The sequence below is a fragment of the Neodiprion pinetum genome, chromosome 4, assembly GCF_021155775.2.
Source record: "Neodiprion pinetum isolate iyNeoPine1 chromosome 4, iyNeoPine1.2, whole genome shotgun sequence".
Lineage (NCBI taxonomy): Eukaryota > Metazoa > Arthropoda > Insecta > Hymenoptera > Diprionidae > Neodiprion > Neodiprion pinetum.
Window position 1 is genome coordinate 41205502 of NC_060235.2, and position 20764 is coordinate 41226265.

Below are 20764 nucleotides of genomic sequence, written 5' to 3' on the forward strand. Positions count from 1 at the left end.
TATAAATCCGGAATCGCAGGAGTTCAGCGACACAGTAGAATTACGTCAACGAACGGGCATTCGTCGTACGCATCGTATTCAGCTTCTTGGACTTTCGTGATTTGAAGATGCCTCCTAAAGCAAGTGGCAAGGCAGCGAAGAAGGCCGGAAAGGCACAGAAGAACATTTCGAAGGGCGACAAGAAAAAGAAGCGCAAGAGGAAGGAGAGTTATGCTATCTATATCTACAAAGTTTTGAAGCAGGTCCACCCCGATACTGGTATTTCAAGCAAAGCCATGAGCATCATGAATAGCTTCGTCAACGACATTTTCGAGCGAATTGCTGCCGAATCATCACGTCTCGCTCACTATAACAAACGCTCGACGATAACTTCTCGGGAGATTCAAACTGCTGTCAGACTTCTACTTCCTGGAGAACTCGCCAAGCACGCTGTCAGTGAAGGTACCAAGGCGGTCACCAAATACACCAGCTCCAAATAATTTGACTCTTTGATACAAACAAAAACAGGCCCTTTTCAGGGCCACCACTTACATCCTACGAAAGATCGAAATCTGAACAATAAACAAGTGTATACCGCTCAAACATTATTAAAAATTCAACGTAATTTGTAAAATATATGAATTTAGAATTCAATTTATCACACTGCAGCAGTCGTTTAATAATCTAACATATCTGTCACTTTTCTCCGTTCCTACTAGATTTTACTAATTTCAAAACGATTCTAATTTACAAATATATCCACAATATGTTCAACTTATATAAATATATTTATATTGGAGGTCAAGAGTTCCTTGTTAACATGTTTAACTTATTACTGTTCAAAATATCGCTCCCAGTGAATTACTGAAGAAACTGCCTACAGCAACTCCTGCGTACACACCTAATCAAAATGTAGCCGAGCTTGTGTAACCTATAAACACTAGGACTCGTTTTAGTCTTTACAGGCTCTATTTACTTTTGTTAAAAATTGTCACTTGACCGTTAACAATTGTAATAATTTTTTCTGCACTAAAAATTGTGATGTGATGGAAGAATTTCAAAAGCCGGGTGATTCCCATCACTGACATTTCATCGCCCTCAGCGGTAGAAGTCGCAGAAGTTGTATAATATAAACTGCTGGAAATGTACAAATATTTTTGCAACCAAAAATTCAGGCGTGTTTTCACTGTTACTGTTAGTACGTTGTGGGAACTAATAGCAAACCGCTGGACGCTACATAACACTGCCGGGATTTTGGAATAATCAATTGTCACCAATTTATGAATAGGGGTCGGCCGATACATCTCCAGCCAGAGATGTATGCAGAATGCAACATGATAGAATGTTATAACGAGGTCTGAAAAGAGAGTTGGCTACTCATTTGTTCTGAGCATAAAACTGGAATGCGGACGAAACATACTTTTTCCCGTAGAACTGCGAAGGCAGCGTGATGCAAACGATAATTCATTATGCGGCACAGAACGATTAACGTACTGAACGGATTGTACCTTCTCAGAAAGCGAATAACCGCTTTTGTCCCCTTCCAGTAGCAGCTGCAGCTGTCGCTGCTTTAGTGATGAATACCATGAGTAGGGAAAGGTAAAGTCCGTCCAAAAAGTAGATCGCGTCGCTGCACGTCCGTCCCAGTGGTCCGTCCACATTCTGTATTTTATGATTTGAACATTTTTTGCGAACGTATACTAGGTATATCGTTTTTTTGAGACTCAAATAAGAAGTGTAATACACGTTTTCGTCCTGTTTGCAGTACCTGCATTCACACATGAGTGACCGTTGATCACGATATAGTAAAGGATTGCAGTTGTAAGTTTTTTTTTCTCAGATCTTGGGACTCAAGATCGCCTGTCACTTAGTTTATCATGGGAAAGCACTTGAATTTTGTAAGATTTTCATACCTTCATTATGATGTATCTCGCAGCTGGGGGAAATATAATTGTTAGACAAACATATTTTCATTAGGATAATTTATAAAATAAAATCTTTCATGAAGGAAATAAGAGAAAAAATAAATAAAATGTTTAATAAACTTTATTATAAAACAATATTACATAGTTTCGAAACAATAATTATTACATTAAATTGAAATACAATTAGACAATTCTAAAATCTTGTTTGTCTATCTTATATATGTAGTAACATAACAGTAGTAATAAAATTCTCCAATCACAGATATCTGCAGGGTGAGCCACTTCTCTGGACTCACCCGACTGTATCAAAGTTCACTAGAATTCACGATAATTTTACATGTAAATTAAAGATAATTATATCAGTTCTTAGACCGCTTCTTTTGAATTTCAATGAAAATATTTTCGAAGTTTCTCCTCCGCCATGGGCAGCCTTATTCTCTACATCTAAAATAGCAACGTGCGAACTTAAAAACATATTATACGTATATTGCTAACGATAGTGTAGTATATTGTGAAGATTTCACAACTCAAATAAGTATTAAAAAAGTTATAAAGTACTACCAACATTTCAAGTAAGAGCCATAAAAAGCCTTCTATTCCGGAAGGCAAAATACATCTTTCAACAAGCGGGATGTAATTTTTTGAATGTTGTATACGTAGTACAACCACCAGATTGAAAGTTGTTGATCACTTTAGCTGTCATTCGAAAATACCATAACAGTAGTTTAAAAATTTTAGTCTTATATGTCAATGGTTAGATTTATCATTACTTTCAATTCATAGTCGATTGTAACAATCAACTTTAACGACGTCACAAGTGAAATGCTGCACGTCTTTCAGCGGGCCAGCTAGACATTGCGCATCATACACATGTTTATTTTATCATGCATTAGTCAATTTGGCAATTGGAATTAGCGGCTTTTAAGTACAGAATATAAAAGGGTATAAGTAAATCACGATACGTGAAAAGTAAAAGTCTTTTAAGCAAAATATTAAAATTTCAATTTTTACTTGATTTACTGTCCTGAAGTCAAATTGAATTCAATAAGTGGACGGCAGACCAGCCATATTATCATGTTTTCCCTTTATATCGAGACCCCTTGACTCTGTTCTCATCCCGCTTTGATCTAACTGAACTTGAGCAATATTGTAGCATTAAGATCTAATTACAAATCGCGATTTACAGTAGAACCTTGTTGCCATCAACTTGAAGCAGCCACTGGCTTGTTTCAGTCTAGAATCCATTTGCAATGGATCGCGAGCCCATTAATTCACTTCAGCGAATGGCTCACACCCTATTAAGGAATGAATCATAGCTCCCTTGTTATCATCAGAAGGTTTGAGCAGTTGATAACACCGTGATTCTACTGTATGACATATAATGCATGATTTGGAGATCACTTTTCATTAATCTCCGAAGAGTATACTGCTGGCTGTGTGTTGAGGGTTTAGCAAGAATATTACTCTGCAGTGCAGAATTACTCTTAGGTACCAATCGCGTAAAGCCCTTCACCTCATTCAGTCCATATCTGTGACTTTTCTTTTTACTCCACTGTCTACTGGGTCCATTTGCAATGCGATTGCTTTTTCTTTCAGCTCTTGGTAATTTTTCAACCTACTCACAGCATAATCCTGAAGAAAATTGATGAAATTATGAATTCCCTTATTAAATTATTGAATCGTATCAGTCAGTGACGTTTTTGAAAGTTGAAAAATCGATGTAACAAGTTGTTTCTTGAAATATATCTTACCCAGTAGCCAAATGGGATTTGGGATAGTTTGGCATTGACAATAGACCAGAGTCCCCAAAAGAGATGACTTGCTAATGAGAATGTCTTGATTTCTCGCATCATACGTTCTTCTTCCGCGGTTCCCTCTTTGTTTAGCGTCCTCAGGTAACTCCGGATGAAGTTTAACTGTCAAGAATGAAATTGAATAAGTCTAATGCATGCTGAGAAGAGGAAAACCTAATTATTGGCTCTGATCATTTGAATGACATCTACTACTATAGCATTTACTAACTGGAATTCCCACATAATAGTGCAGGATATTTGGAAAAAAGTGCAATCGACTCAGGAATAACATAACTTACGTGATAAATGATCAACCAAATGTTCGTTTATATGTTATCGATACTTTGGTAGGTATTGAAATATTTATGGACACACAAGTTTATAACTTTACGTATGCAGCAAGATTGCACGGTAGAAAGGACAATTGTTATAGTTTCACCTAGTCGAATAAACTGTATTCATGTCCGGAATTGTGATGACAATAAAAAAAAAATCACGAAAAAGAAGAACATAACAATTGGAGTGATTACAGGCACACAATTCCAAATAAACTGAATATTTAAGAAACTTCAGAGTTTGTTTCTTTATATACAAAATTCAGCATAGCAACCAAGTTATAATTTGTTTCTGCACATTTTCATTCATTTATACATTTTTTGTTTATTCGTAATTTAAATTTGTACGTGAAAATGATAAATTTATTAATTATAATGATATTTATGAATGGGATTTCGGTTATGCATACGAATATGGTATACTATTGATTAATTGAATCACTTTTGTATGAAAAATAGAAAATGATCCCAATTCTTTAAACTGTTACTTTAGGTATGGAGTCAAAGGGTTTTATGGTTATTGATGATTTTGCATTATGTGCAAGGATGATGATTATCATTATATATCTTATATTCTTCAGGGAGAATTCCATTGAAATTTTTTAATCTTGGCTCACCTCCATACAGCTACAATCTAGCTGTAAGCCAAGTACTTGTGATAACTGTAGTAAGAAGAATGACCTTTGATGAAATAAATGAATAATTACATATCTAGGGTTATGAAACTACTTGGTCATTGTTATGAATCAGCAAATAGAGAAACATACTCTTCAAAAGTGTTTCAACTCCGAATGCCACAGTTCTGGGATTGAATGTTACGTTACAGTTACGTTTTTTTCTTTATCTTTTTTTTTTTAAGGGTGGTAATAGGTTTTGGCTATTGAGAGTGCGTGTAGAGGTACTCTAGTGTCGTAGATGCCCAGATGCGGTTCTGGTTGTCGCCATGTTGATATAGGCGCAGGTTGCTCAGCTTCCACCAAAACGCACAGCGAGAGCAGAGTCCATCAGACTGGGGATTTGATTTGGCCCATCGATTTGATGATAGCAGGCATCAGCCTTCTCTCAAGGAATCGCGTTCCTGTGAAACTAACATATACACACGCCAAGGTGTCCTATCCTCTTCTCAGCGCCTCAATATAATATTACATGGAGAAAGCAAAGAGCGTCACACGCAAAGTGATATCTATCAGATTACTTTCCAACTTTATCAAAAAATCATTCCAGTAGTTTAATGAGTAACTAATATGCTTTCATTAAATTTAAAAAAAAATTATTGCCACTTCAACTAAAAAAGAGGCTGTTTCTCTTTCAACAGTATACAATTTCTCAACAAATTGTAAAAAGGCTTGTTATACATTTTATTTAATAATGTTTTGAATGGATGTATAATTGTGAAATTTGAATATGCGTCGTAATGTTCAGTTCGAACAGTTAGTGATTGTATCATTCACACTGTGTAAAACCATTTTTCCGGAAGTAACAAAATTAATTTTGTAATACTTTGTTGCGTGTAACAATGCTGCTCTAAACCCCTGACGTATCGTGTAATATTATATTCCAACTATGCGTAATGCTTTTTATTCAAACTGACAACAATGAATGAGGTGTGAAGGTAGGTTTGGTTTGTCGTAAAATCTTTTTGTCTTACCATCACTTGTAACAAGTTCATGATTTGAATTTCCATCTCCCTCCGCCAACTACGTCCTATCTGAAACTTACCTTTTGCTCTCTGGTAGGGCCAGCCGCTCCTCGCTCATGATAGAATGGATACTCGGGTGCTGTGTAGTCGTACTGCCACTCGACGAAATGGTTAGCAACATCGAATCCTCTGTAGTTGTACGAACAGTATTCAAAGTCGATGAGGACTAATTCTGGTTTCTTGGTATTTTGCCTCAGAAGGATGTTACCTTCTTGCATATCGTTATGACAGAATACAACAGGAAATTTGGTCTGCGTTATGAAACACCTGCAAGAACATGAATATTTTTTTTTCAATTTCTTGGTGGAAATTATTTTCCTCACTGCCTTTACTGCATTCAACCACCATTATCTAATGTTTCAATCAAGGTAACGCTTGAAGTAATCTACTATAATATTCAAACTACCAGGTAAAATCTCAAAGCTAAAACAAACAGTCCAACATCCAGAAGTGAAATGGATTAACGCTCCAAATTGTACCTAAGCCATTTAACTTCCTGAGACAAATCCATGGATCTGAGTACATTGACGTTGTCCAATAGTTTTGGATCCACTTCACCAGGGTTTTCAAGGACATCCGTAGCAGTGTCGAGCCATCTTGCCATGGTGTCCCATAGCCAGGTGGGTTCCTTGCTAATGGGAACTTGCATGGAATGTATGTTGGCCATTTTTTCAGCGATTAGGACACTGAGAGACGGGTCAGCGAGTTCTTTGGTCAGCAAGGGCCTTGCTGGAATGTATTCCTCGATTCTACCACCAGGAAATATGCCGTGCAGCTTTGGACCCAGCCGTCTTTCTGACAAAAGAGTGAAAATCACAGACTCTGTAATCAATCCTTCGAGTGCTCGTTCTCCATGGACTTGTCCGTACAGTCGCAAAAGCACCTGGCGAGGCTCTCCTCGTACAGGTGCGGCTCCTTCCGGAAGCTCCACATTGTACAGCCAGTTGCTCAAGCCGCCGCTACAAGTAGGACACAATTAAGATTAGTTTGTGACTATGCGTTAACGTGATAAAAAAATGAAAGACGACGACTAATCTAAATACATCCGTACATAACTTTGGTGAAACGCAACAACTCCGAGAGAAAAATATACTAACAGTTAGAGTTAAAAATATTTTCATTTAAATATAGATTATCTTGAAATGGACATAGCAATTTTCACTCAGCTGAGCCAATTTCTATCGAAATTGAAATGTGGCATATTTATCTAATCAGAATTAAATTCTGGATTCCTTTTTTCTATTTTCATTTCACACTGTTTGACGCTACTACGTTTTAACTTATTAGTACGATGAATACGATAACTTAGACTCCAGAGTTCTTGCGTAATAGCACGCTTTTAATGAAGTCTCTTCTACGTTTAAACAAGCAGCCAAAAAATATGTGAGTGACAAGACACAAAAGACACGAAATGTACCAATCTGTACGCATCTGTACAAGACAAATTTCCAGTTCAAGTGAGGTATGGTTCATAAACCGGGAAAAAAAAAAAAAAAAAAAAACAACAAATTGCAGTTCATAAATTTGCGTTCTTGTTTCTTTTAAACAACTATTTATCTATAATTCAGTCGTCAATATTCAAAAAGAAAGTTTTCTTGATTTTGGTGTATGTTTTGTTTACATAATATTGCTAAAAACTTCGATTCGAATGCAAGAATTATATATAAATATGATTCAAAACGTTAGGAGTCAATTTCATACTCCAGGTATGCCCAATTTGCGTAAAGGTAAAATTTATCGTTCTCATCAATTGAAATTAGCGAATGAATGTGTAAATTGTTGCGAGCTTACCTGATCCGTTTGAAGCCGATATTATCCGCGGTAACATACTTCCATGCACCGTGTAAATAATCACGACAAATTCGGGCTGCAGTCTCTCTCATTTCCGGATTCTGCTCTGACATCTACAACGAAATAATGAGGTATAAAATTTACAAGAATATCTCAATATTTATGAAGATTCGTATCGCGTGCAGCGGAAAATTCGGAGCATAATCTTAGATCAATGTAGCCACAAAAGAACTGGGACGAATTATTGTTGAAACAGTATTGGGTTTATTATACAAAAGCTAATATTGGGAATAGATAAGAAGATAAAAATCCGTCTATCTAAAGTAACTTCGGCTGCATCAATGCGATAATATACATTTTACACACAATGATCAAATCGTTATCTCAATCAAGTAAAATTACTCGTATTGTGATGATCCGTTCATCATACGACGCGACGTTCATGAAGATCGTACGAAACTATCCCCTGAAAAATCACCAGCAAAGCTATCCGCGTTTGCGCGATGTTAAAGGATCAATAATATTCTCACGATGCTTAAATGTTACAGCTTGAGCTCGCAGACACGGCGTGTAAGAAAAAGGCCTTTTTACAACAAATAACGCACTCCAATTATTTGATGCGATTATGCGTTAAATTAAATTACAGTCTTTTATCCAGGACTAAATATTCCGTCCCTTTTTTACAATAATTTACATAACTGATATTGGTCAATTTATATTAATGACCATTTTTTATATATTATTCGCGTACGTCATACATTATTTCTAAAAAAATTTTAATATTTCATTACGCACTTTGCGACGACAAATAACATATATATGTATAATATAATTACCCAGGGATAAAATGAAACAAGGTCATGAAGCTTGCGTAACAAATATCAGATAATACCTACCGAAAGTATTTACTGCATGTATAACAGTATGTATGTACATATATTTCGCAATACACGAGTATAAGTTGACCTATTTTTTTTTTTTTTGGAATGAAACTTTTGGTAACGATTTATGCCTACATATGCACATGGGTTTATCATTAGCAGTTATCATTACGCCAATTTACACTAACAAAATCTCGTCGAATTTTTAGAGTAAAAGTAGATGCTTTAATAATAATTGTCAAGTATGTGGTAATTTGCGCAGTTATACGTAGAGTTATAAGTGTTGATATTATATGTATTGATTAAACAGCTTGAACGGTGGTATATTGTTTCAAACAACATAATATGTTCAGTGCAGTATAACAATCGGTATTGCTGCTATCAACGAGTTGCGGTGATACAGCTAGGCGATAATGTAACAGAAAGTATGAAATATAGAGAAAGAAACGAAGATTCTTTCTGAAGCTGTAAGTGTATTATAAGTGTATTAAAACAGTTTCAAGGGACACTTTATATTTACTTGCAGACAGCTGCTGCCATTGACTAGTAAATACGTTACTTTATGTTAATCTAGTACGACTATACACTCTAAGAAATGCGTAAACAGTTCCTGTCCTTGCAGCGCAGCAAGATAAATATAGATACTCGAACTAACGAAAATAATATACGGCTAAGGAATAATTCCGTAGAAAAATATTCGAAATAATTATAACAGTCGTGTTTTTTTTTTTTTTTTTTTAAACTACTTTTAAATGGCAGGATTTCGTATAGAATCGATTGACGTATATGTAAATATAAGAATGTGTCGTTTCGACGAGATCAATTGACGTATGTACCTACTTGAGAAGATGAAAACGAACCGTCGTCTCCAAGGATCTCACCAATAGTGTACATAAATTATGAATAGTTCCTTGATAACACGACGAAAGATATCGATTAAGCAAAATATTTATCGTTGGCATCGATTGGATATTAACGATCAGTACAAGTGGGCCATAAATAAAGATAATATTAGGCATTATCATATCTATGTATAATGTGTATTCATTGGCGTCGGTATCGAATTGGTTTCAACCCGCTATTGATCCATCCGCTAATTTAATGTACGAATGACATTAAAGAAAACAATCAATTTCTCGTATGTGTTGTAATGATATTTGTATGTATTATTCTGATATTAAAAGTTTCCCATACATCTAAGTTGCGAACTACATTCAAGGGATATTTAAGACCAATATACCAGACGTAAACCGATAACGATGCTACTTCATCATTTATACGAGCATGTCAGAGTAATCGTGAACCTTGGACCCGAGCTTGGACCGTAGGTAACTCTCGATAATATGGTTATACGTTCTAGGAAAAAAACCTCCACAATCAATTCCGGTTCAACAAACCGCATACGTGGCAGTAAAGATATAATACGATCGCATTTTCTGTTTCACTTACAATGCTATACAAAGTTGTGTGAGACAATTGAAACGAAATTTACCTTCAAGACCCGATTGAATTCAACGCAATTAGATCAATACCGTTTGACGCCGGTTTATGAGAGGGCAATTTCATGTTCGCTTCTTAACCTTTCGAGTTCACACATTATTGTACTGAGTCATCTTTTATAATAGGACGTTGACAACAAGGTAGTATTCTATGATTTTTGGAGTCGCCGATTACGAATCTGAAATCGGGTTTCAAATATTCAAGATGGCGGATCCAATATGGCGGCCAAAATTGAAAATCTGATCGAATCCGGTCAAACAACTCGATGCACGCGTTTTCGGAGTCGGTGATTGGGTTCGTCATTCTGAATTTTGTAAATCTGATTTCAGATTTGTAATCAGTGACCCCAAAAACCTCTGAACAGCGTTTTTTCTCCGGATTTGGTCAAATTAGAAATATTCCTCCACCATATTGGATCCGCCATCGTAAATATTTGAAATCAGATTTCAGATTCCTATGTAAAACATGTATATGTGTAGAAGGGTAACTTTCTCTGAAATGAATCATTCTTTCAATTTTCAATCAACTTCTTTCTAATAATAATGATTTACATTATATCGCAATAATTACTCTCAAGTATTGCAAACCTATAGTGGTATATTATCAGAAATAGCAAAAACAAAAAAAAAAACCATAGGGAAATATATTTAAAAGTTCTCTACATATTATACAAAAAATGGATATAAAATAGGTGGTAAGGATACTCCTACCATTATGACTCAAAGGGTTGGACGGTATACAACAACTCATCTATCGATAATTTGAATCTGTGAATTGCAAAACTTCTGCGAAGATTGTGTATCAGTGCAATACTGATTTGAAGGATTGAAATAATTGGCTAATCTGTATCGAAGACTCCACTTGCGCAATGGAGTACCTAATGTAATTTATTTAAGCGCAATTTGCATACGTTGAATAAATAATGCATTTTCGCGTGTGCTTAACGGATAGTAAATTCAATCGTGTTCCTGACTGAAATCATCCCGCATCATCAAAGTTTTTCCAAATACAAATGGATCTTTCACTTCATTTAAATATTTTCCTGGTCCAAGTCGTTTCGCCGTCATATCAGGCACGATACAATATATTTCCTATATTTTCCCGTCTCGGCTGCATTATGCACGCGTACAAATAGCTCGAAAATGGGAGGAGAAAACAGTTTCCCGCGAGTTATAAATACCATGCACATGCAGGAGCAGCAGAAAACGATGGAAAGGAACGAACCAAGAGATACAATTTCTGCAGTAGCAGTTACGAATAATCATAGCAACATAGCGATTACTTTTCCTGCGCCAAGGCTTGACGGCGGAATTCCTGACCGATAAAAAGAACCTCTGCGTCAACGCTCCAAGAGCAACGATTGCAAATTGCGGTTGTTGCACCTAGAGTCATATAAAAGCGTGCCTTCGATTGTCTTGAAATCATGCTTTTGAACCTTGTTCATGTATTTTGTAAACATGAGGTTATTTACATATGTGTCTCATCGTCACCTACGTCAGAGCTCAAGCATGCGATAAATAAAATGCGGGAGAAACTGTGTTGATTAAATTGTTTTTACATCATAGTATTCGCCTTATAATCGTTGCGCTGCAACGCAATGCGATTGTGAGTCGAGTCAGAGCTGGCGCTTGAGAAATATTCTCGAAGTTTACGTGAGCCGACGGCAGCAAACGTCACCTTGATGATTTAAAAACGTCGTGGCTGTACAAGGGCGAGTTTTGAAAGCGTCCCAGATACGGAATCTAGGGATGGGATAAGACGACGCGTAATAACGGCTTGCGTAAAAACGACGAGCCAGCGTCGATTTAACGCCCTGTAACAAAAAATCGGAGAAGCGCTACTGTGGAAGGCGTAGAATTAAATCGTTCGAGTTCACGTACCTTGTTTTGAACACCCATTGTCCGCAGATTTGCTAAAAGCGACGCAGTCGAAGTCGAGATATGTGAAGATCGACGGTCGCTTTACGTTTACCGTATGCGAGAAAGCACTGCTGTTTACCACTGAGTTTTCAGCCTGGAAGGCTAATTATAGACTTGCGGCTTTCGCTCTTGTAGGTCGTGAATGAAAACCGCTACGTAAGACCGAAGCTGCAGGTATTTAGTTCCAACGATTACGCTTTTATCGCAAAATCTGACGCTTCACTTTTCCTTTATCGTTTACAGCAGTTCTACTTATCGATGTGTGATGTAGAGCGACTGTGAGTAACAAATTTCTGTCAAACTTACAATACAAAACAAAAATATTATCCAGCGAGAGCGACCTAGAGAATCGTACGAAACGCGTCCGTTGAACGTCACCAAGTATATGGGCGAGGATAGCGCATGAAGAGATTGGTACGGTAAAATCTACCTTGGTGGGAAGGGGCGAAACGCGATTTGTTGGCTTTTTGCCACCGACGATCTTACGGCTCAAAATGGACCAATCAACGCTCGAGATTTGCCGACCAGCAACTGCGCAGGCGCCGTCTGCCACGAGGGCTCAGGGCTGTGTCAGAAAGAGGTGCTGTCCCGGTATTTCTTACCCGGAGAATATTCAGCAACCGCTGATTCAGAATCGATTAAAATCAAACGTGGAAACATCGAATGGTGACAAGGTAAGGCAAACTCGAATTAATCCGAAACTGCGTAGGAACTTACAAGGCCGCGAGGCTTCGGAATAAAGGTGAGTGTAAATAATTGTATAATAATAAACCGCGAACTCTAAATCCTAGTACATTCGGTTACTCAAATTCGGAGCTCTGAACATTTACCGGCAATCGTTATCGGATTCACATATAGCCTACGTATTTTGAACGGTGGATAAGCAGGCTTGAAATGGTAAACATCTTATGACGTCACGAGGGCTGACGGACGTAATTTAACATGGTGCATTATGCGTCGTGCTTACTTGTGCGTAAAAAAAAGGATACGAAATTAGAATTTTTAAAGTAAAAAAAATTCGTCACAATGACAATCACAGTCGACAAACAGTGAGCTGCGAAATATGCATTCTACGATCAATTCAATTCGCGTATATACGTGTCTATTTGTATGCGCCGAGTGCCGCCGAGCGAAGGTGTTTTCCAACCGCTTTGTGGCAGCTAGCTTTATGTACATTGTATATACATGCAATTATACATGGACCCGTGTACAATATTGTGTATGACACGTGTATGCGAATTCGTGCAGACCTACATATCGCGAAGAAGCCAACGTTTAAGCCGATGCAGGTGCAATTGCACGCAAGTCAGCACACATCGCACGCTAAAGGATGCAACAAAAATTAACGTAATTTTTTCGAAATCTCGGCATAATATTCTGACGACGCAATACATATAAATATTTATAAGGCTTCTTTGCCGGAGAATTTACAAATTTTTGATTCATGCAATTATTTATTTCTGAATATTTTTATGTAGAGGTGGACAAGCCAGATTTATTAACTATAACTGTGTAACAATTCAGTTCAGTTCAAATTTATGTACGTGTCGTATTTATGTGTCTATAACCCGTTGCATTGTTACAAAATGACTTGCGACTCTTGTGAAATCTTTGTCCTTGTTCTTTTATCTCGTCAGATGTATTGTATCGTCGTGGGTAAAGTATAATGTAGGATTCGTGCTTACAATTAGAGCATGTAGACATGGAGGAAGCCTGGTGTACAATTTCGTGTAAGTCGAAAACGTAATAGAGATAGAAGTAGTAAGACTAGTCAACTACACATATTTATCACAACTAAAGATCTCCAATTAGACAAAATCGAATTCTACATTACATAACGATACTTCAGACTTATTAGATAAACAAAGTCATGAAATTGAAACGAATTTTAGACATTGAAGTTATTCTTAAAATATTATACAGTCGTCGAGAATTATACTTTAATCCAAAGTTCAAAATTGGAGTGGTTGCAGTATTGTTAACCTTTCTATTCATAATAAGTTCTTGGCTCGTGGTTAGAAATTAACATAATCTTTATAGGCTTCATCATCCGTGAAATAACTATCGGCCCTACTGAAAATCATTCTATAATAAATCACCTAACGTTATGAGTCATAACTTATGATCGATATTTCGATGTATTTTATCATGTAATTTAATATGTGAATACGATTCAATACATAACAAACCACATAATAAATCATGAAGTGTAGATTATATAATAAAATACATGAAATAGGGGTGTACCTTTTATACCTGCCTTATATATACTTGTTTACCCGATCGAATCCAGATTTGCACTGCGAGGGTTATGATGGCAAATCCATATTACATAATTTTCATGGTCATGTATATTTAATAAAAATGAAATGTAAGGAGCAGTGACTACGGAGGCGGAGTGAATTTCTTCATCCTGATCATCGATTACAACCGCCACTTGAAATTTCTAATTGAAAATACCAGTCTGCCTCAAATAGCGCGCAAAATCTTGGCTCAAGTCTCAGAAAAAAAAATATTGCCAGCAAACCGGATTAACCAGTTTTGAAACAGATCGTAATTGTGGATTTTGTGAAAGATGTATCAAAATTTGTGCCGGTTATACCGGCGTATTAAAGCAGGACTTTGCATTGCATTACACATAAAGAGGCAATATTATACGCATGCGGAAAATATATTTTGTAATAAAAGTTTCCGCCATGCATACTTGTTTACTGCAAGATTTCCTTGACGATAGTAAATCGACCATTCGTACTTTATCGACACGTGACTAATGTGTTTACGCCCTCCGTAGATAATTAGTATAAAACTGGGTTAGTTCCATTCGATCAAGAATTTGTCATAAGTATAATCTACATCTATTGTGCAGATGATGACGAGATGACAGATTCTTTCGTGACCAACGGCCTTACCGGTTTCAAAATTCAGACGTGTAGGTAAAATTGGCATCTAACTAATACCGACTGCGGTAAATAAATCGTTATACCCGAAGAATAGGATTGGACATTTGTTAATAGACAGTAATATACATACATTTTGCGAATAAGGAAAAAACTGAACTTCCTTAATTTATTTTCACGCAAACCACTAAGTATTACAGAATGAGGCATATCGATAAATCTGCATAGGTGTAATCGAGATGTTAAAACGTTTACATGTTGCTCACGTGATCCAGCCTTTAATAGGTGCGTCATGTTCAACACTTACTCATCGAATGTTATTGATTGCTACGGTGGAATTTCCCCAGTGCATTACTAAACAAGAAATTTTGATATTATATACAATTTTGTATACAATTTGTAGAATCATTCGCTAGTGAATTTTGAATTTCGACCGCGCAAAGAATAAGGGGTCTCTCGGCGGGAGATTCAAACACTGATCCTCCATTTAAAAACATATTACTTAATTATTGCCTCTTGGAAGACGATGCTAACTCGTACAGCTAATTCTGGTTAATCAGCGAACCCCTCTTTCCATGTAGATCTGAGCAATTATCAAAAATCTCATTTCGGTACGTAAATGTGACCGCATATCTACCGTATGGTATTATGTATCTGCGATTAACTATATTGTGGTACGTAATAATCCCGATAAAAGAACCGCAGATCATTTTAGAGCGGTGTAGTAATTAAGATATAACTATTTCTAAGACGTGTTCATAATGTAGCATCATTCGCATCTGTAATACCTGAGAAAAAAATCAAATTTCACCTATAGCGAATTATCGGTAAAATACCCGTGTCGCTGTGAACGGTCAGTAAGGAAGATAAAACCGGTGAAAATCGTAAGGCAGCCTTCAGACGTGAAAGTTGGTGATCACGTTATAGATAGTCGTCGTATTTTTACCCTTGCAAACCGTTGAACAATATTTGTACAACTTCAAGCATTAATATATCTCTGCTTGTCAGCTGTGTGCATACATTGCAGATCTTGCGAATTGCATATACATATCTTGAAAATTTCCTTAAAAGTCTGTATCAGAGTTGGTAAAATACGTGAACAATTGCAGGAAAACAATATACCTAGTGTTACACACAGTGCGTCGTACATATATTCGAAGAATTATAATTGATCTACGTAACAATTCTACGAACTATTATACCCAGAACTAATTATTACGTGAAACATTGCAAACTGTGGTTGGAAAATTTTCATCAATCATCTGCTCTTACACCGTCTGGAAAGGAATTATCTACAACGAGACACTGTACCGTGCAGTTGTGAAATATATAAAAAAAAAAAAAAAAAAAACACTGAAGAAATATAATATTCGTGCAGATGAAGTCAGAATAGACTGACAAGCCGAGACGACTACTAATTAACTCAAGTCTCAATGTTACACTCATCGTCCACTATGATGCACCCAGTAAATTCTGTTATGTTTATCATCGTCTTGCGAATCGGGTAAGAACGTAATTATGACCAGGCAACAGCAAAAAGAAAAAGCGAAATTTGCTGTGCACTTATCGCTTACCTTATATTATTCACAGTCCTGCAATATTCGAAAGCAAAGATATCTACTTGATGTTTTATTTTTATTACCTTATATTATTCACAGTCCTGCAATATTCGAAAGCAAAGATATCTACTTGATGTTTTATTTTTATTTCATTCTTCGTATTGCGCAGTACAAACAATTAATTATCCTCCTCTTCGATCAGGGTGTCTCGTTCTACTCGTATCAATTACCGTCAATTACTCCGAAAGAGACTTTTCTAAAAAAAATGTCGCATTCTCAACGGCGCCAGACCGGCAACGTAATCAAACCTCAACAAATTGGTATCGCAGAATTTTTATTTTTTTTCACAGCGTATTAGTTTGCCGCACGGCTGCAAGGAGGCGATGTTTGCAATACTTTCTCGTAATAGAAGTTAGTTGCGCAGAGTACTCATACTATAGTTGTACGCGACGTGCGTCGTTTGGAAACCAAAAGTTCGTTAATGTAGTCTTAATAGCGACAAAATTTTGAAACATTTACAGTTTGATACAATACATTTTTCAATTTCAGGTGAAAATACTCGTTTATCTATCACTTATTATATCAAACAGGCACTTGGTAAGGAAGGCAATGATAGTGATTGATACTCTAAACACACAAATTGATATTACATTGCGAGGTTAATGAGGGTAAAATACAAAAACCGATTGCGAGGAAAAATACTCGAGTCTGCCGATTATTGAAGTTCGAAAAGTAATCGATTATACTTGATTAATCGGGAAAAAATAATTGATGATTTCTGGTCATTCTTAGTTTGCAACTTAATTTCTGATTGTAGTTTTCGAATATGTCCCGATTTTATTGAAATTCAAGTACTAGGTCAATGAACAATTGCTGAGGTTTGCTTTTTGTATGAATTCTTTCAATTTGGCAATGATAACAAGAGTATAATTATCATAAAACAGAGTTTTGTCTTTCCATACATCATTATACAATGTAATAACGCCAACTGATAACTATAGTGAAGTACGGATCACACATGATCAATTTCGATTTATTATTAAAGAGAGAAAATAACTTACCAACTACAAGATCCCGGAAGAAATGATTATCGTTATACATAATTTAATATATGTATACGCATCATCCACGTGGTCAGTCAAGTGCCGGAAATCTTTGAGACATGCCAAATGAGTTTATGTCCGTTTCACTTCGCTACTATTTCACAATCCGTAAGGAACAGGCAAAGCAAGTTGACGCTACGAATTAGCAAACACACTTGTGAATAGTAACACAGTAACACAGTATACATCATAAGCACGTGTCTACAGTCAGACCCTAATTATATCAAAGGGTACGGAAATCAAGCTGCAAAAATTGGAGCAAAATGGCAACTATGCCATGATGCGCAGTGTCTAACGCGCACTTGCCCATGATGACTCATAAGCATTCAATTATCAATAATATCAATTCTCGATCGAAAACAAAGGCCGAGGTACAGTTGCGGGGGTATTGTCCTCGGCAACTCTCGGAAAAACAAAACTTCGTATGTACAAGAAAGTACGGCCAATACGACACTTTTGTACATTTTAAATATTTGACTATCTGATGAAATCCTATACCTACTTATACAGGATTTGTGTAAAGGAAATGTTAGCGTTCATATAAGACTCTGATTTTACAAATAAACTGACTTTGCATTGCCGTTAACCAAGTAGGTCCCACAATACGTCACTCTGCAAAATGCGCAACAAATGTTTTTGCCCTACTTCTACTTCGTTTAAATCCTAGAAATACACGCCCCTTATATGTATACATATAGATAAATCACTTGAAGATAGGAAAATTTCAAACAACCTATTATCGAAAACGTAATGTTAAACATACCGTCAGTGTAACATCAGCCAGTTAATGCCTGCATGGTGTTGACTTGTACATACTTATGGTCAATAAAATTTCATAAGGGGACTGATTGGGTTTGTCTGTATGTGTGCCGGTCCTACACGGGTAGCAATAACTACTGATAGCTGGTAAGGAGCTTTGACTGAGTCTCTAGACACGCCAGTTGTACAGAGAACCTTCTTGCTGCGGTAATCCAGAATCCCTTAAAGTATTAACTCTATTACAATAATTGTACAATACGTGTGTATTAAAAATTTCATGACAGAATCAGACTTGTATGGTAAACCGTACGCCGAAACCTGTACCGCAGTTTAAAATATTATCAAACTTTTTTTTCCAATCTATTTACTGATAAAGTTATATAGATAAGTTCAATCAAGCAGCGTTTTTCATTTTGTTTTTCAGAGCAAGTTTTGCCAACTCTGAAGCTATGTCGGTGACACGCCAACCATGGGGAACGGTTCAAGGCGAGAAAGTGGAGATATTTACATTGAAAAATGGGCATGGCTTTGAAGTTGACGTTATTTCTTATGGGGCAACAATACAATCCATTAGAACGCCTGACAAGCATGGAAATATTGATGATGTCGTTCTTGGCTTCGATAATATTGAAGGTAGATAATTGTCGTTGATAAGTCAATCCTGCACACGGCATGGGAATCAATGATATGTAAGAATTCTTGGAATGTATCATGTTTTACGACCAAGCCTTTCCAAGCGTTGCTTTTCCTGAGCTCAATACTGAACTCGCAGAAGCTTTGCTGCTAATACTGCAACAAATGGTATTTTTCATACCTCAAATATTTTTAACGACTTTGACAATTCTTTCGCAAAGGTTACCTCGGAAGTGACAACCCTTACTTTGGAGCAACTGTTGGACGAGTTGCTAATCGGATTGGAAAAGCCAAATTCAATGTTGATGGAGTGATGTATACTGTGGCTGAAAACGTTCCGGAAGGCAGTCTTCACGGGGGGTTGAAAGCCTGGGACAAGAAGATTTGGAACGCCACAATCAGGGATAATGCAGTTTGGATGACGCTGTTGAGTTGTGACGGAGAGGAGGGCTATCCAGGTGCAGTAATCGCCACTGTAAAATTCAGCGTTACCAACGATGGAAGATTGGTCATCAAGATGACTGCAGTTTCCACGAAAGCCACTCCCATCAATTTAACTAATCATAGTTACTTCAACTTGTTCGGACATGTAAGTGACATTCATTTCTTGAGAAAAAAATTCCACGCGAGATAAACATAGTGAAGGCGTTGAATAAAGACTGTATCTGCACGATATTTTCTTGACACTGATCACAAATGGTATGTCAAAGGCTAATTAGTTATAATTGTTTGTATAGCTGCGTGACGGTTCATTTCTGCGATATAAACGTAAAAAAGCTGGGAAATGAAAAATGTCATTTCTTTTAGTACTCCAAGTTGTTGAATAATTTGTCTTAATTCCAGAGTGGCAATGCCACAGAACTGTACAAACATGAGATAACGATAAATGCCGATCGCTGGACAGTGACGGATGAAGGAAGCATACCAACTGGTGAAATTAGATCAGTTGCTAACAGTATAATGGATCTTAGAGTTTCTAAACAGCTTGGAGATGTTCTTCCTAAAGTACCCGGCGGAGGATATGATTACAACTTCTGTGTGCCGAATGATGATGGGCCTAAGGGAGATAGATTCGTTGCCAGAGTATTACATCCAAATACTGGAAGATATTTGGAGGTGTACTCTGACCAGCCAGGTGTTCAGCTGTATACAAGCAACGGGTTCCCAGATGAAAAGACTAAAGGCATTGTCGGCAAAAACGGCCAGCAGTATTTTAAGCACGGAGCATTTTGCCTAGAGACACAGAATTACCCAGATGCTGTGAACCATGTACGTGTCTCTGTTTTTTTTTGGATTGGTATTGCATTTTTTTCACAATTCCATGCACTCTTACTCGACGATAAAACGTTTGAATGATTTTTCAGGAAAATTTCCCAAATAGTATCCTGCGACCCGGACAAACCTATAAGCACAGCGTCACATACAAATTTGGATTTCAAGAGCAGTAAAATCCAGAACCAAGTATAACGTGATATGCAATGATTATTACAATACGATTAAAATAAGAAGAGATTTATATAGAATTTCCATCAGCATGCAATAGATTTATGGACTTTGAAGCCAGCATTTGTGTATTTTGGTTCTATTCTGTGATTAAGGTACTACTTTCGTGTCAAGGGTAGCGCATTATCACAGAACTGTAACCCTCTTGGCTTTAGACTCTAGCTGAATTAACTGAAATAAAGTATATTGCACAGCAAATGAATTGCTGCTCTAATGAGGCTAAACCTAAAACAAATTGCACCACTCCTCTTGATTTTTAAGTTTCATTTCAGCTCCATATGAATTCACCTATTTTTAATATTCATCAGTATAATTAACTAAATCGTAAATATTTACACAAGATTTCAGTATAAAATATGTATAAACTACAAAGAAGTATATTTATACACAATTGGTGTGAGAAGTCAATTGCTACTCTTTCAATAAAATGATTAGTAATGAGCTCAGCAAAGTTTTCAAGTATTACAAACAAACGTGACAACAGTCAA

General features: G+C 36.7%; 3 protein-coding genes across 17 annotated transcripts; 2 read left to right on the forward strand and 1 right to left on the reverse strand.

Annotated features, from left to right (window-relative positions):
* The first annotated feature begins 21 nt into the window (after positions 1-21).
* LOC124215822 (histone H2B.3-like) lies at positions 22-2362 on the forward strand. Its single transcript, XM_046619622.2, has one exon. The coding sequence runs from the start codon at positions 108-110 to the stop codon at positions 477-479; it is 372 nt and encodes a 123-aa protein (XP_046475578.1). The 5' UTR covers positions 22-107; the 3' UTR covers positions 480-2362.
* On the reverse strand, positions 2008-17585 carry LOC124215817 (choline/ethanolamine kinase). 6 transcript variants are annotated; one of them, XM_046619613.2, is made up of 6 exons: positions 17340-17585; positions 7523-7635; positions 6211-6690; positions 5752-5998; positions 3656-3820; positions 2008-3536 (listed from the first exon to the last, which is right to left on the reverse strand). In XM_046619613.2, the coding sequence occupies exons 2-6, from the start codon at positions 7633-7635 to the stop codon at positions 3423-3425; spliced, it is 1119 nt and encodes a 372-aa protein (XP_046475569.1). In that variant the 5' UTR covers positions 17340-17585; the 3' UTR covers positions 2008-3422. The 6 variants fall into 6 exon arrangements, with proteins under 6 accessions (XP_046475569.1, XP_046475567.1, XP_046475565.1 ...); XM_046619611.1 differs by lacking the exon at positions 17340-17585 and adding an exon at positions 11784-12215; XM_046619609.2 differs by lacking the exon at positions 17340-17585 and adding an exon at positions 9244-10409.
* LOC124215815 (galactose mutarotase) lies at positions 12404-20478 on the forward strand. 10 transcript variants are annotated; one of them, XM_046619603.2, is made up of 5 exons: positions 12404-12496; positions 18565-18773; positions 18995-19362; positions 19617-20042; positions 20138-20478. In XM_046619603.2, the coding sequence occupies exons 1-5, from the start codon at positions 12486-12488 to the stop codon at positions 20219-20221; spliced, it is 1098 nt and encodes a 365-aa protein (XP_046475559.1). In that variant the 5' UTR covers positions 12404-12485; the 3' UTR covers positions 20222-20478. The 10 variants fall into 10 exon arrangements, with proteins under 10 accessions (XP_046475559.1, XP_046475562.1, XP_046475557.1 ...); XM_046619606.2 differs by having other exon boundaries at positions 12419-12564; XM_046619601.2 differs by lacking the exon at positions 12404-12496 and adding an exon at positions 15649-16223.
* Positions 20479-20764: the final 286 nt, after the last annotated feature.